Source organism: Tupaia chinensis, unplaced genomic scaffold (genome assembly GCF_000334495.1).
Source record: "Tupaia chinensis unplaced genomic scaffold, TupChi_1.0 Scaffold000305_1, whole genome shotgun sequence".
Lineage (NCBI taxonomy): Eukaryota > Metazoa > Chordata > Mammalia > Scandentia > Tupaiidae > Tupaia > Tupaia belangeri.
Genome location: NW_006159795.1, coordinates 2,388,431 through 2,404,995, shown reverse-complemented (window position 1 = coordinate 2,404,995; position 16,565 = coordinate 2,388,431). Strand labels below are relative to the sequence as shown.

Below are 16,565 nucleotides of genomic sequence, written 5' to 3'. Positions count from 1 at the left end.
GAAGGTCGCAGCCTTGGCGCGGGGCCCCAGGGGTGGGGCCCGCAGGGCCCGCCTCCCGCCACCAGGCGGCCCTGGGGGAACGCACTGAGCCCGCCGCTGGTGGCAGCCCTGGCGAGGGGCCCCGGGGGGCGCCTTTTCCTCAAAATTTGAAATTTCTTCACTGCATCCCCCTTGATGGAAATCTGCAGTTGGTATCCTCACCTCAAATTTTGACAGAGACAGTTTATGCAGAATTCTCTTCTCATCTCTTTTATATGTGAACATAAACAGACATGATGAGATTTTTCTTTCTAAAAATTGTTTGCCATAGGGCATGTGCACTCTCTAGAGGACAAACAGAGAGAGGGAAAGTGAGAAATCAACCCCGAAGGGGATGGCCACATTGCAACTCCTTCTTCTCCATTGTCCTCTCAAGATTTGTGGCATGAACACATGCCCAACAACAGTCAAGCCACCTGGTCTGGACGTGTACAGCGGTTGGCCATGGGGAGTCCAGCACCTCAACCACTGTGCCACCTGCAGGTCCCAACATTATGACTTTAATGGTCTTAAGATAACAGAAGGATATGAAAATGGTCTTACTGTCTTATTCCAAATGTTTTATCTTCTTTACAGCCTTTTATCTTATACAATGTAATCATGTTTTGTCTGTTTAACCTCCTCTGTTTAGATTCATGTGTTTATGTGCTGAAGCAGATAGCAGGAAATTTGTAGAGTCTGTGTTCCCTAGAATATTTATATTTTCTATTGATTCTATAGTAACAAGTTCAAAAGCAGCAGCACCCTTACTCCCCAGCATTTTCTTAAAAAAAAAGAAAAGAGTGTTGTTAATGTGCATCATCAGATTCGCATTTAGTTAAAAAAAAAAAGATTGTGTGCAGGGCTGGCAAGTGGCATGGTAGTTAAGGGTGCTTGACTCCCACATGGCCAACCACAGTTCGAGTCCCAGACCTGGCAGCTTGTTTTCTCACTTTCCCTCTCTCTTTCAGCTCTGTTCCTTTCTGGTCAAATAAAAATAAATAAATAAATAAAGTTAAATAAATTTTTATTTAAAAAAAGATAATGTGCTACTTTTGAAATTGCTGATAATGAGTTCTACCCGCTTGCATCTAGGACTCTTTAAAGACTTCCTACTCTGGACTTGCCCAGTGCTCTCCTACCATGAGATGGGTCTAGAATCCAATTTTTTCTTCCCTTCCCCTCTTCTACTCTCAGTAGTTTCCTATTTATTTTCCTGTCCCCTCTGGAACAGAGGCAAGGAATGTTAGTGGAAACACTTTACCTTTTCATTTCTATAGCATGATAACTCCCAAAACACACAGAAGTTACAGAGCAAAGACAACTACCATGAGCACCTGAACTCTTCTCAGATAGCTCTGTGTCTAAGAAGCCCAGATGTAAGATATCTCTGGGCTAAAGAACAGCCATGGCATCTCTTACCTATTAGAAACTGAATTTTGATGTAGAAAAGAAAAATATGGTAACATTTAGGAGAGAGTTGACTAGGAATGAATCAGGAAGCTTTGGTTTAATTTATTTAGTATTATTTTGCCACTGAAGATAAACCAGCCTTCTCTTTTACTCCCACTCACACACAAAAGGGTACAAAGGGACATCCCTACATTGTCAAATCCTGTGGAACTCAGTTTTTATCACTTTATCTGACCGTGGCATTTACCCATCACCACAACTTGATCACGGCTGTTGGTGACAGAAAACAGTTTCAGGGCTAATGACAATCAACAAGTGTCAATAGTTCTCTTTTCTCCCCACTGTTGCCGTGGGTGGATTTTGTCATTTGTATTTCTTTTATTATTACTGGGTGGGAGGGAGAAGAGCAAAGGAGAGAGTTGACACTATGCTTCCAGAGTGTAGAAAGCATGGGCATTGTATGTAAATGTCACCTGTGGGCCTCTTTGTGCTTTGTTCTTTGTGCTAATCATTATTCCTGTAACTATAGATTTTGTCTCCTCTTCTTGGAGAGGCTATTTTATGTAAGTGAGGATGAAGTGGCCCCTTGTTTATTTGCCATTTCCATTTTCTGCCTACTTTATGATTAAAGACACATCACAAGGAGTAGATGGGAGGGTTTCTCTTCACTCTAACCAGCATTTTCACTGGGTAGTTTTTCAATCACTTTGCAAAGAGGGCTGACTCTTTCTTACACCAGATATTTCCAGAGGAGGAATATCTTTAATTAAGATGCCATCCCTGCAGTATAATCGCAAGACTTTCTGATGCCCTTTAAATTTATTCCAATTTATCCTTTCCTATGTGGATGATAAAAGGCCATGTTCCCTCTATTGAATATTTGTTGAAAAACCCATTTGCGAATTAGCAGTGATATCCATTTGTATGACCTTTATTGAACAACATAAAATATTAGTAAGAACTCCAAGAAGAAAAGCTTTACGGGGGAAGGCGGCAGGATGATTGTTGTACATACATCAGAAACTGTTAGGCTAACGAAATTTATACAGCCTTGTGATTTCATGGTTCCCTGAGATGTGCTACGGATGCACTTTAAGAGAGCATGAGTGGGACCAGCAGATGGTGTAATGGTTTTATCCCTGGACTCCCCATAGTCAACTATGGTTCAAGTCCCAAACCTGGTGACTTAAAACTCATGCTGGATGCGTGTGCGTGCATGCCCAAGATCCTGAGAGGAGAATGGAGACGGGATTGCAGTGTGGCCAGCCCCTCAGGGGGGTGATTTCTTGTTTTCTGTCTCTGTCTTTCTGGCAAGCACACATGCCCTATAGCAAAAAGCTCTCTTTGAAAAAAAAAAAACAAAACGGAAGCGTGTGAGCATTTCCCAGTCTTGACCATGAGATCAAGTTGCCCCAGCACCTACCTATCTTCTAGCATTCCAGGAAGTGGCATTTAGGAAACCCTTTCTGATTTGATAGAAGAGATAATTCAGAGTAATATTTATGGGATTTGTTGGTCTTTAAGAGCATCACTTTGCAGCCAATAGAGGAACATGTATTTTTCTTCTGTTCCTCCCGCTTGATAAGTCAGGAACCGTAGTCAGGAAATGCAAGGAAGCCCAGTGCAGAGTGAGCACATGGAAGTTGGGGGAGTGATAACCTACCACCTAAGCACCCAGATACCTCCAAAGGCAGTGATGAAACAAACAAACCAAGTTCTCCTAAAAAAGGCAATAACTCTGTACAAATGAATCACTATTTTCTTTTCAGTTCTTAGAGATGCCTAAATTGATGCTTTCAACTCTGTATGGAGGTGAAGAAGGTTGGGCAGCAATGAAGGAGGGAAAAACAGAGCCTCCATGTGAAGCCTTCACTAGGAGAAGAGACCAACCTTTTAGAAATGGCATTAAGCCCAGAAATAGATGTTTTGTTTTTTGTTTTTAAATACAGACAAAGAAATCCACGGTTGAGTCTAGAAGGAAGCAACAAATGGGAAAAAGCAAAGTAGCTGTTTTTAGAAAGAAAGGTTCCGGAGCCCCTGCTGTGTCCTCCACATGTCTACAGCATTTCAGCTGGTGTAGGTTCTGCAGAGTCAGGGGTTTGTGTGTGGATGTCACTGCACTGTTAGGTACACCAGGTAGTAGTCCCCAGTCAGGCCTATTCACCTGGCAACGAATATGGATCGGCATTTTAAATTAATTCTTGCCACAGTAGTTTGTCCTGTGAAATCCTGAATTAAATGAGACCTAGCCAGCCAGAGTCCCCCAATCAAAGGAAAGAAGCCCGTTTTAATGTGTTGTTTCATCAGAGAAAGATACTTGCTTTTCTTGAATTGGCAGAACTTTGGCCAAGAGTATGCCAGATTTATTTAACCACTTCTTCACATCGTTGTTCTGAAACGAGGCAAGGAAAAAACTAAATAACGTTTTCAAATGGAGTCCCGTAGGTATGAGATATTTCAGTACAGCTTCTCATTCTTGGGTTACACTTTATGTTAAAAGTGGTTATTGAAAATCAGTTTCTTTTTGTGATTGCAGCACTCTATCTAGGTGCCTGTATATCTCTGGCTAGAGGGGAACCTAAATTGCAATGGAAACATGATCTAAAAGAGGCCAAGACAGACCTTGACTCCCTAATACTGAGCCCCTGCCCTTTGCTGAAAAATTTTGGTGGATCTGACCCAGGTTCTCTTTCTTTTTTCAATTTAACTTTATTTTTTTTTTCTGAAACATTTTTTTAAATTAATGAATTAATTTACATTTACTCCCCGAGCATTGTCACAGTATACTAAATATAATTTCCCATCCATCATATACTGCATAATGCATAGTGGCTTAATCATACATGTTATCATCAATAATTTTCTATTTCTAGTTTCATATACATATGTGTGTATGTATATTTTTTTTTGAAAGGTTTTTTCTATAGGGCGCTTGTGCTCGCCAGAAAGACAGAGAGAGACAGAGAGACAGAAAGCAAGAACTCACTCACCTCTCAGGGAGGATGGCCATGCCGCAATCCTTTCTCCTCCATTCTCATCTCGGGATCTTGGGTATGCACGCACATGCGCCTGGCGTGAGTTTAAGCCCTTGCCACAGTAGTTTGTCCTGTGAAATCCTGAATTAAATGAGACCTAGCCAGCCACAGAGTCCCCCAATCAAAGGAAAGAAGCCCGTTTTAATGTGTTGTTTCATCAGAGAAAGATACTTGCTTTTCTTGAATTGGCAGAACTTTGGCCAAGAGTATGCCAGATTTATTTAACCACTTCTTCACATCGTTGTTCTGAAACGAGGCAAGGAAAAAACTAAATAACGTTTTCAAATGGAGTCCCGTAGGTGTGAGATATTTCAGTACAGCTTCTCATTCTTGGGTTACACTTTATGTTAAAAGTGGTTATTGAAAATCAGTTTCTTTTTGTGATTGCAGCACTCTATCTAGGTGCCTGTATATCTCTGGCTAGAGGGGAACCTAAATTGCAATGGAAACATGATCTAAAAGAGGCCAAGACAGACCTTGACTCCCTAATACTGAGCCCCTGCCCTTTGCTGAAAAATTTTGGTGGATCTGACCCAGGTTCTCTTTCTTTTTTCAATTTAACTTTATTTTTTTTTTCTGAAACATTTTTTTAAATTAATGAATTAATTTACATTTACTCCCCGAGCATTGTCACAGTATACTAAATATAATTTCCCATCCATCATATACTGCATAATGCATAGTGGCTTAATCATACATGTTATCATCAATAATTTTCTATTTCTAGTTTCATATACATATGTGTGTATGTATATTTTTTTTTGAAAGGTTTTTTCTATAGGGCGCTTGTGCTCGCCAGAAAGACAGAGAGAGACAGAGAGACAGAAAGCAAGAACTCACTCACCTCTCAGGGAGGATGGCCATGCCGCAATCCTTTCTCCTCCATTCTCATCTCGGGATCTTGGGTATGCACGCACATGCGCCTGGCGTGAGTTTAAGCCACCGGATCCAGGACTCAAACCTCGGTAAACTACATGGGAGTTCAGCGACATTACCATTACACTAACTGCTGGTCCCATGTATATATGTTTTTTACCCCTATTTCTCACCCTCTGCCATTTTCCACTCTCTTCCCACACTATCTCAGGTGTCTACATTTGTTTTCCATTCCTTTTTTCCCCACATTTTATTGATTCACAAAGCTTTTAAAATAACCTAACTATTTTCAATAGCAAGTTCAGCTGGTATGTACATATCTGTGAATACATGATTGACTTCAGGCGTGAAACTGTGAGTAGAATGAATATACTATAAGGTAGCACCTAGCTGATGCTATGTAGCTTACTACAGTCGTATAATTGGTATTTTTTAATATATTTTTTAATTTCAAGAAAAGCAGTTTTAGCTTTAATAAATCAAAGAAATACTAAGAAACTTTGCTTAAAACTTAAAGCCAGGAAACAAATAGCCTGCTAACTTTAGCCTTGTGCAAGGTATTCAGTCCGTTCATAGTCTTTATGTCCTATATGCCATAATTTAAATAAGTCTTATTTATATTTTGTATATTTTTGTTGAAGTTTGATAAAGAATACTATTATATTGCACTATTTCAGTATCAGATTGTAATTTTTTAAAAAAGGCAATATGTAACTGAAATAAATCATCTCAGATAAGACATTTCAAATAATAAGATTTGAATAAAGCCTGATTTCAGGATCTGGCAGCGTAAGTCCCCAGTAGTTTCTAGAAGTCTTACTATTGATGATTCAGGAGAGATTTGAGTCATGTTTTTATTTATCTCACTATTAGATAAATCTTGAGCATTTTATTTTGTTGTGTAATTTAAGCAATACCTACATATTCCTAAAGCAGGTGACTGACAGGAATATCATTCAGCTGGCCTGTGAGATTCAAGACAATGTGTGGAGTTGGCTAGGTCAGAATTGTGTAGACTCATCAGGGCCAGATGGTGGTACCACAGTGAACTGTGGTGCTCTGTGAGGCTGACCATGTGGGAAAGTTCCAAATCCACTTCTGGAGACCCCCCTGAACACATCAGGCACACATACCCATAATCTAGCCCTAATTGAAGTTGGAGTGAGAACTCTGCTGGAGATATGGGAGAATTGTCTCTGTGTGTTTCTCTTACTCATAAAAGCAGTAAATAGTTAAGCTTTAGAAATAATAATAATAATAAAGAATTGCGTAGAATCAATCTAGAAGCTGAGATCAAAGCATTGCAAAGGCATCAAGGAAAGAACCACTGGGATTCCAGGTGGAATTCCCCCAAGATCAGTCTGTGACAGAACCTAGGGAGATTAGTGGCTGGTGGATCCCCCCATAAACAATGATGAAGCCTCCGTCCTAAGTACATGCTCTTCTTTTAAAGAATTATTTATTTCTTTTTATTATTATTATATTATTATTATGTGACTGGAGAGAAAGAGAAAAGGAAAGGGAAAAAGCAAGCAGCCAGTCCCATTTGAATCCAGGACTAAAAGTGTGGTCAGGTATGTGGGAATCCAGTGCCTTAGCCATCATGCCACCTCCTGGCCTCAGCACTTGCCTTTTTATGAAAAATGCATAGCCAGTATTTAAGAAGCAAAATTTTTTTCTCAGTCAATGTTGATTATCAGATTTATAGTTGTCTTATTTGCTTTTGTATTAGTTTCATGTTGCTTCTTTAACAAATTACAGGTTGAGCACTCCTAATCAGAAAGCTTGCGGGAACCAGCAGTTAGCGTAATGGCTATGTCGCTGGACTCCCACGTAGTTGACCGCGGTTCGCGTCCTGGACCCGGTGGCTTAAAACTCACGCCGGGCGCGTGTGCGTGCGTGCCCAAGATCCCAAGAGGAGAATGGAGGAGAAGGGATTGCGGTGTGACCATCCCCCCTGGGGGGTGATTTCTCGCTTTCTGTCTCTATGTCTCTCTCTGTCTGTCTGGCGAGCGCACACGTCCTATAGCAAAAATCTCTCAAAAAAAAATAAATAAAGCTTGCAACCCAAAATGCTCCAAACTCTGAAATATTTTGAGCACAAACATGATACCAGAAGTGGAAAATTCCACGCCTGGCCTCCTGGGAGAAGTTGTCGCCACACTGCAGGCACACTACACATAATTAATTCAGTGTCCCCCTCCCTGTCTCCTTCAGTTATGATATATCTTTTCAGCACATGCCCAGGTTCACCCATGGGAAAATTTTTTTTTTGGGGGGGGGGTTTTCTGTTCAGCTTACCACACCCTTTTATTTCTCTTTTATTTTCTTAGTACTCATTTCATACATTAATCTTTCTTCAATTTTTTTAAAGTTCTTAGGAAAAAAATTTATGAGGATTGTCCATCGGGTATTTAAATCACATATTGGATCATCAGGAAAGGTATGACGCATTTTCGCGTAGAAAAATGTCATGACTTCTCTGATAACCCAATACATTGCCACATTGTATAGCTGAACCATTTATTTTCTGATCAGAGAAAATTATGAAGAAATCATTTTGTGCACTAAGATATTTCTTAAAAAGTCATATTTTATAAAAACAATTGAAAGTCCATCTAAATATCTTACAGTGGAAAATAGTATCATACACAAGGTCAATGGGACATTATCCATTCACTAAAAATAATTTTCACAACTATATGGATATAATATTTCCTAATCATAAATGAAGAAAAATTACATAACTTTAAATAAACTATGAAAAATAGGTATTTATTTGGGGAAATTACATGTAAGTGAAAGTAACTGATTGGGTTGGAAGGATTATGGATAATTTCATTCTTTAGCATCTCTTTATTGGTTTTATGATTAGTTTTAAGTGATAAATATTATCTGTTATTCCTACTGGAGTGACTATCAGTTACTCCTCAAAAATCCCACGTGACCTCTTCCAGTCCCCACACTGATTACGCATCACTAGAGATAACCAAGAATGTTTTTCTTAGCAAGCCAGGCTGGTGGATCATTATCTGACATGTGTCATTGGGATTGGACACTAGGCAAAGAACATTCATTGTGAGACTGTGCAGGAAGATCTACTTGGGTATGTATCCTTCAGAAAAGGGCAGGAAAGTTCAAGGGGCACAGATCATACCTCACTTTGCCCCAAAATGCTGGAAAGTAAAAGAAGAGGAGTTTGAGAGTCAGTCAGGCATAGTTGGGCTAAAAGTTCAGCCTGACCATGTTTTGTCCTCTCGTGATAAATAGTATTGATGATGCCAATTTCCTGGCATTCTGATGGCAGTGAGAGAGTCCACGCGGGGCTCCCAAACCTGCATCTCAGGGTAGGTGATCACTGAGCAGAGAACAAGGGAATTATCAGCAGGAGGGAGCTGGATCAGCAAAAGAGGAATCATTTGAATTTCATGTTTCCTCACTGTGAGAAGGAAGCGGGTCCTGTCTCTCTCCAGACACTGCCAGCGGAAGTAAGATGTCAGCAGCCTTGATTGTACTCTTTGGGTTTTTTTTGTTTTTTTGTTTTTTTTTTGAGAGAGATTTTTGCTATAGGGCGTGTGCGCTCGCCAGACAGACAGAGAGAGACATAGAGACAGAAAGCGAGAAATCACCCCCCAGGGGGGATGGTCACGCCGCAATCCCTTCTCCTCCATTCTCCTCTCGGGATCTTGGGCACGCACGCACACGCGCCCGGCGTGAGTTTTAAGCCACCGGGTCCGGGACACGAACCGCGGTTGACTACGTGGGAATCCAGCGACATAGCCATTACGCTAACTGCTGGTTCCCCCTTGATTGTACTCTTGAGTGCCAAAGTATTGCTGTGAGAATCAGCAGTTGTGTGTGAAGAGAGAAAGTAGCTCTTTTGTGCAGACTAAGCCCCTGCCTCCTTAGCCTTCTACTACCATGACCAATGGGACAACGAGGCTTTACACCCCTCCATGTGACTTATATGAAGTCACAGCACCTCCAAGAAACTAGAGAAGGTCAAACCTTAGAACCAAATGGCACAATAAAAAAGCCCTGAGATAAAGTCAGAATGTGGGATGTTTCAAAGGGCACCACTAATCTGTCTCATCAACAAATTATGCATTTTAAAAAATATGGGGCCAGCAGATGGCATGGTGGTCAAGGTACTGGACTCCTGCATGGTTAACCATGGTTCAAGTCCCAGACCTGGCAGTTTGAAACTCATGCCAGGCATGTGTGCATGTGTGTCCAAGATCCCAGGAGGAGAAGAGATTGCAGCGTGGCCATCCCCTCGGGAGGTGATTTCTCACTTTCTGTCTCTCTGTCTCTCAAATACATAAATAGTAGAACAACTATTCTAGATTAAAATAGACTAAAGAGAGGCCATCAGGTGGCATAGTGGTTAAGGTGCTGGACTCTCACGTGGCCAACCTTGCAGTTCAACTCTCAGGCCTGACAACTTACTTTTGCATTCTCACTCTCTCTCTCTCTATTTCTCTCTCTCTCTCTCGGGTGAGCACATATACCCTGTAGTAAATCTTTTAAAAGTAATAATAATAGGGGCCAGCAAGTGGCATGGTAGTTGAGGCCAACCATGGTTTAAGTCCCAGACCTGGCAGCTTGATTTCTCACTTTCCCTCTCTCTGTGTTTCTCTGGTGAACTCATTTGAAAAAATAATAATTATAAATAAATTAATTATTTTTTTAAATGATGATAAATAAAATAAATAAATAATTCTTTTTAAAAAATTGGACTAAAGAGGCATGATTACAGAGATATAGTGAGGACTTTCTATTTAAACAAGGTAATACAAATAGGGGACATAATGGGATGCTCTGTGTGTTATGTCATAGTAAGGAATTATGGCCAGCTTTGCTGGCTACAGTATAGGCATGGTTGGTTCTAAAGGAGAATGCCCTTTGTTTTTGGAGGTGCATAGAGAAGTAGTTAGGAGTAAAGTGTGATTATAGATAGAATTTGCCTTAAGATATTTCAGCAGAAGGGGGCCAGCAGGTTGCATAGTGGTTAGGACACTGGACACTCCTACATGGCCAACCACAGTTCGAGTCCTGGACCTGGTGGCTTTCTCGCTCTCTCTCTCTCTCATCAAATTAAAATATAAATGAATGAATGAATAAAATTAAATATTTTTTTAAAAATATTTTAAGAAGAGTAGAGAGTAGATAGGAAAACAGAAAAGATAACAGATATTGGCAAACTTTTGACTCATTGGCCTTCATCATCTATGTGTGAGGGTTATTGTACCTTTCTCTCTACTATTATGTATGCTTCAGATTTCTCCTAACAGTTAAAATAAAAATTTCTAAAATAGTAACTTCAAAAACTTGGCTTGATTTTTTAAAAATTCTGAACAAGGTGTAAGAACTACAGTCAGTCCTCTGTACCTTCATGCCTTACATCCACAGAGTTAACCAACTGAATTGGTTGCATCTATACTACATATTTACAGACTTTTTAATCATTATTTCCTATACAATGCAGCATGACAGCTATTTACACAGCATTGACATTGTACTAGGTATTATAGGTAATCTAGAGATAATTTATGTATACCAGAAAGCATGAGTAGATTATGTAAACTCTAAGGGACTCGAACATCTTCATATTTTGGTATTGCAGGGGCTTCTGGAAGCAATCCTGCAAGGATACTCAGGGATGAATGTGGTTTGTCCCCATCTGCTGTTGAGGTAACCCGTTCTTAGGGACCATGAATGATAACTAGAGAGAGACCTTCTCATGTACCATTGGTAGGAAAATAAATTGATGCAATATTTATGGAGGGGAAATTGGCAATGACTATAATGCCATGGGACAAAAATGGCATCATTTACCCATCATCCTAACTTCCAGGAATGTATCCTGTGAAAATATGCAAAAATATGCTATAAAATGTTCAAGATAGTCACTACAACAATATATATTTTTTGACAATTATTTAAGGCCTTTATTAACAGGTGCTTGCAGTTTGTTGATCTTTTTGAAAATAATCAAGTTGTAAACTTTTATTACAAATTAAAAAGGAAGTTCTTAAAAATCTCAACTTGACCAGATATGAAACAATTTAAAAACCTTTAAAGGTGTATTGAGAAAAACCAGGCTTTAAAAAAAAAAAAAAAAAAAAAAGTTCGTCATGACCAAAAAGAGACATCTTTTTTTTTTTTTTTTGGAGAGATTTTCACTGTAGGGCACGTGCGCTCGCCAGACAGACAGAGAGAGACATAGAGACAGAAAGCAAGAAATCACCCCCCAGGGGGGATAGTCACGCCGCAATCCCTTCTCCTCCATTCTCCTCTCGGGATCTTGGGCACGCACGCACACACGCCCGGCGTGAGTTTTAAGCCACCGGGTCCGGGACACGAACCACGGTCAACTACGTGGGAGTCCAGCGACATAGTCATTACGCTAACTGCTGGTTTAGGTAAAAATAATAAAAACCCCATGCTGCATAGATAATGCAGATCTAGTTATCTGGTCAACAGGCAAAAAGCAAGCACTTAAGGTCTTCAGCTCCAGTCTTTTGTTCATTTCTTATTGCTGGAATTTCATATCCACTTCTTGTAGGATGACTAAACCGGATGATGGTAGAGATGGTAAGCCGGCATTTACTCAGCCCCACCAGAATTCTCAGCTGGTGGATCGGCTGCTTTTGTCTCTTTGCCATCTTGTGATTTAGGGTTTTCTGGGTGTCTGCGTCGGTAATTGAAGTTGCACCGGTACCGACGTTGAGGTGGCTGCTGACCCTGGGTCTCATCTTGATTTTCCTTATCCTCTTCATTGCTGTCCTCTCTGGGCTGTCTTTGGCGAGTACGGCCCAGCGTTGTTGGGCCTGGCCTTCGGAGCGCTCTCGGTTCCCTCGTTCTTTCCCCCACTCTCACTATTCTGGTAAGTTGGCTGGTAATTGCAGGGAGGACCCCTAGGACGTGGATAGCGTCTATAATGGCTAAGGTCTGCTGCATATTTACTGCCTTGAACTGGAACTCCAGCAGGGCCTGTAACATTTGCTGCCTCCGCACCCTTTTCTCCTTCAACAACGTCAAACCCACAGTCTCTCCTCTCCTACACTGCGAAGGCACTTCCTGGGGTTATTCTTCTTTATGGCAGTCTGGGGCACAAATACATCTTCCTTGGTGTCATTTTGTTGATGAAACCACATCCATTTCTTCATTGAACCATTTTACTGCTCCCAAAACCTTCCTTGCGATGACCTTCTCGTCCCTGCCGGTGTAAGGTCTCCCGGGCCGCTGCTCCCTGCGCCGCTGCGGGTGGTTCCAGGCTTGGTGTCTGCAGCGCTGAGGTTGGGGGCGGCGGGCGGCTGCTGGGTCTCGGTAGTGGTTACAGTGGTGTTGACTGGGGTCGGCTGCTGCAGCTGGCAGCTGCGGTTCTTCCCGGGGTGTGATGGTAACTAGGCCGGCGGCGGTGGGGGGGCTGTTCAGGGCTTTCTGGGGTCGCTCTCAGCTCCCGCTACTGAACTCAAATGTTTTATGGTTTTCCTTGTAGAAATCTTTCACTGTTTTTGTTAAGCTTAGTCTTAGTTATCTTATTATTTTTGTGGCTATTGTAAATTAAATTCTATCTCACTTTATCCATTGCTGGTGTATAACAATACTATAGATTTTTGTATGTTGATTTGTATTCTGCCACTCTACTGTGTTTATCACTTCTGGGAGTATCGAATTCACTACAACAATATTTTAATAGCAAACAACTAGAAGGACATCTGTTGTTTATTAATAAGGAACTGGTTAAAGAAAATATCACCATTCAAAAGAGAAATATTTAAGCAACCTTTATAATCAATTATAGACCTATATTGCTGAAATAATGGTGTCTCCAAAATGTGTGAAATTAAAAATGATACAGAAAAATATAAGCCCCTTTGGAATTTAAAACAATATCTTGAATTACATCAGCCACTGGCATGGTGGTTAAAGCAGCTGGATCCTGCATGGCCAACTGCGTGGTCCAAGTTCTTGATCTAGCAGCTTGAAAAACACAATGGGCACATGTACATGTGTACCCAAAATCTCCAGAAGACAATGGAGAAGGAGTTGCAGCATGGCCATCCCCCTAGAGGGTGCTTTCACACTTACCTTCTCTCTCTGTCTCTCTGTCTCTCTGGCAAGCACATGTGCCCTATAGCAAAATTACTGAAGCAAACAAATAAACAAGGATACAAGATATGGATAACCTTCTGGGTGTAAAGTTGGCAGGAAAGGAGGTTTTAACTTTTCATTATTTATTTAAATTTTTTTATTTCTTCATTTATTTTATTCATGATATAGAAGACAGAAGCAGAAAGACAGGCACCCCTAAGAGGGTGTTTCCAACACAATCTCTCCCCAGTCTCAGTTAGCCAAGATCATAGGCACATGTGTACCCAGCATGCTCCCAGAAGCTCCTGCACCTTTTGCACATGGTCTAGTTGCATTACTCCTGTGCCTCCACCTGGCTCCTGTGTGGTAGTTTGCCATATGTATATATTATTATCTATTTTTAAAAAGAAAAGAAAAATAAATAAAACTGGGAGGACTATGTGTTCCATGTGGTGGGGAAAAAAAAATCTTAATTAGAAAGGTCGGGACCAGCAGTTAGTGTAATAGCTATGTCACTGGACTCCCATGTAGTCAACCGTGGTTCGAGTCCTGGACCAGGTGACTTAAAACTCACACTGGGTGCGTGCGCGCATGTGTGTGTGTGTGCCTGAGATCCCAAGAGGAGAATGGAGGAGAAGGGATTGCACCATGGCCATCCTCCCTGGGGGGGTGATTTCTTACTTTCTATCTCTCTGTCTGTCTCTGTCTGGTGAACGCACGCACCCTATAGCAAAAACCTCTCAAAAAAAAAAAAAGAAAAGAAAAAAATCTTAATTAGAAAGGTCATTCTACTAGGAAAATAATTATAAATTTATACATTATTTTAATTTTGTAATTTAACTTTTACTTTCTTATTGCTATAGGGCATGTGCACTTGCCAGAGAGAGATAGAGAGAGAGGGAAAACAAGAAAGCAAGCCACACTGGGGATGGCCATGCTGCAATTCCTTCTCCCTTCTGCTCTTGGGATATTGGGCACATGTGCCCACACACCCAGCATGTTTTTTAAGCCACCTGGTGTAAGACTTGAACCATGCAGTCATCCATGTGGGATCAAGCTGCCTCAGCCACCTTACCACTGGCTGGCCCAACAATTTAAATGAATAAGAATAACCATTGCTTTACAGTGTTGATAAATTATGCAAAATTATATGAAACTGTTTGAAATTATTTTAACTCTTCAAACTGCATTATTTAAAGATAAAGTCTCAGTTATAGTTGAGAAAAACACTGGAGAAATATTTCAGTCTATCTACAATGAAATCAAAATCAGCTTTGAATGCATTAGCCTTCTGTATCTAAAAGTTGGACAGTGTTAGTGATTCCTATTACTCTTTTTTGTTGTTGTTTTTAGAACTTTTTGCTATAGGGTGTGCGAGCTTGCCAGAAAGACAGAGAAAGATAGAGAGACAGAAAGTGAGAAATCACCCCCCAGGGAAGATGGCCACACCACAGTCCCTTCTCCTCCATTCTTCTCTTGGGATCTTGGGCATGTACACACATGCTCCTGATGTGAGTTTAAGCCACCAGGTCCAGGACTTGAACTATTGTTGACTATATGGGAGTCCAGCAACATAGCCATAACACCATCTGCTGGTCCCAAGTGATTCCTATGATCCTACTGTTTATATTCATCATCTCATTAATTGTCACAATAACCCTGAATGGTCCGTGGTATCCCGCCTAGTTTTAGTTGTAGATTCTGTGGCTGGAGCCATTAATCCATTGGCCAAAAGTCACGCAACTAAAGAGTCAGGAACCATGACCGGACCATCCTGGTACTAACATGATGCTAACGTGACGCTCTGAAATGCTGGACTCACATGGGAAGGTCCCAGGTTCATGTGCCAGAGTCCACTTGTACACACTGTGTCTGACTGTGCATACCTGTGGGCTGGGCTGGCTGAGGCTGGGAGAGGGAGATCACAGAGTCAAGACCCTGCTGGGGGCTAGCTTTCTCTCTGTCTTTCTGTTTCGTCTTTGTCTCTCTTTCTCCCTCCCTCCCTGAAAAAACGAGCAAAAACCCAAGGCAATGCACTCAGGTTGTGCAGCCATGCTGTCGTCTTCTTTATCTGAGGAAAAACTAAGAGGGCAAAAGAGAAAATCACATGGTGTTTGCCCCTTGCCTTTACTTGTTCTTGTTTTTGGTAATCAGCTGTGCTTTCTTCAGCATGTCTTATGTCCTCGGAGAAGATACTTCACAGCAAGCAGGATAGGCATTCTGGATTATGAGGAAGCTACTAGCTGAATTTTCTTGGATATTTTCAGTAAATTAGAGAAATAACATCTCGGTGATTTTTTTTTTTCAGATATTGTGGATGCTTTATCAGATCCAAAGAAATTTCTTTCAATTACGGAAAAGAGAGCAGACCAAATGAGAGCTATGGGCATTGAAACTGTAAGTAGCAATGGCTCATTAGAGATGGCCAAGTTGGGAAACTCTGGTTGTCAAACAGTGATTGCAAAAGCAAACTAAAATAATAAACGAATATAGCAAATTTAAAGAGGATTCTTAAAACTGAACTTACCAACTTAATAAGAAGTGCAAGGGTCTACATAATCATAGCATATTTAATAATTTTTGACCAGTTCATCACTAGTGACTTAACTCACATCAGAAGATACCTGCCCTGTTAGAAACCAAATGAAAACCATCTGTGATGCTTTTAGGAAAGTTTAAGATGTGGTATATTGAAATACCAGGTATCCTTCAGTTCAGTGAGTGAATGCAAATGGCATGTATTTTTTTTTTTAATTCTTTAACCCATCATGTATCCCAACCTTCCCTCATTCCACTGCATACTTACATTGTATCTTTGTTTTAAAATGTTCCTTCTACCTAACTGCTCACCTTGGAGTGGAAGCAGCAATCTCTTTAGTAGCTAGAAAAAGAGAAGGTGTACTCTGCTTGTAAAGGAGTGGGATTTTTCTTTGGGTTGATCCTTTACCTCAAGCCTTGCTACCACATAATCTTTACCCCTACCAGGCAAAGGTTTTTTTTGTTTTGTTTTTTGGGGTTTTTTTTGGAGAGGTTTTTGCTATAGGGCACGTGCACTCGCTAGAAAGTGAGAGAAAGACAGAGAGATAGAAAGCGAGAAATCACCCCCGAGAGGGGATGGCCATG

The 16,565-nt window shown here is 40.9% G+C and overlaps 1 protein-coding gene across 1 annotated transcript in view; it reads left to right on the top strand.

Moving 5' to 3' along the window:
- The window catches only part of PLCB4 (phospholipase C beta 4), a 472,346-nt gene that overhangs the window by 411,653 nt on the left and 44,128 nt on the right, over nt 1-16,565 (top strand). The window contains exon 27 of the mRNA XM_006150920.2: nt 15,751-15,839. Coding sequence (XP_006150982.1) covers nt 15,751-15,839 — 89 coding nt within the window. The remainder of the gene's footprint in view (nt 1-15,750; nt 15,840-16,565) is intronic.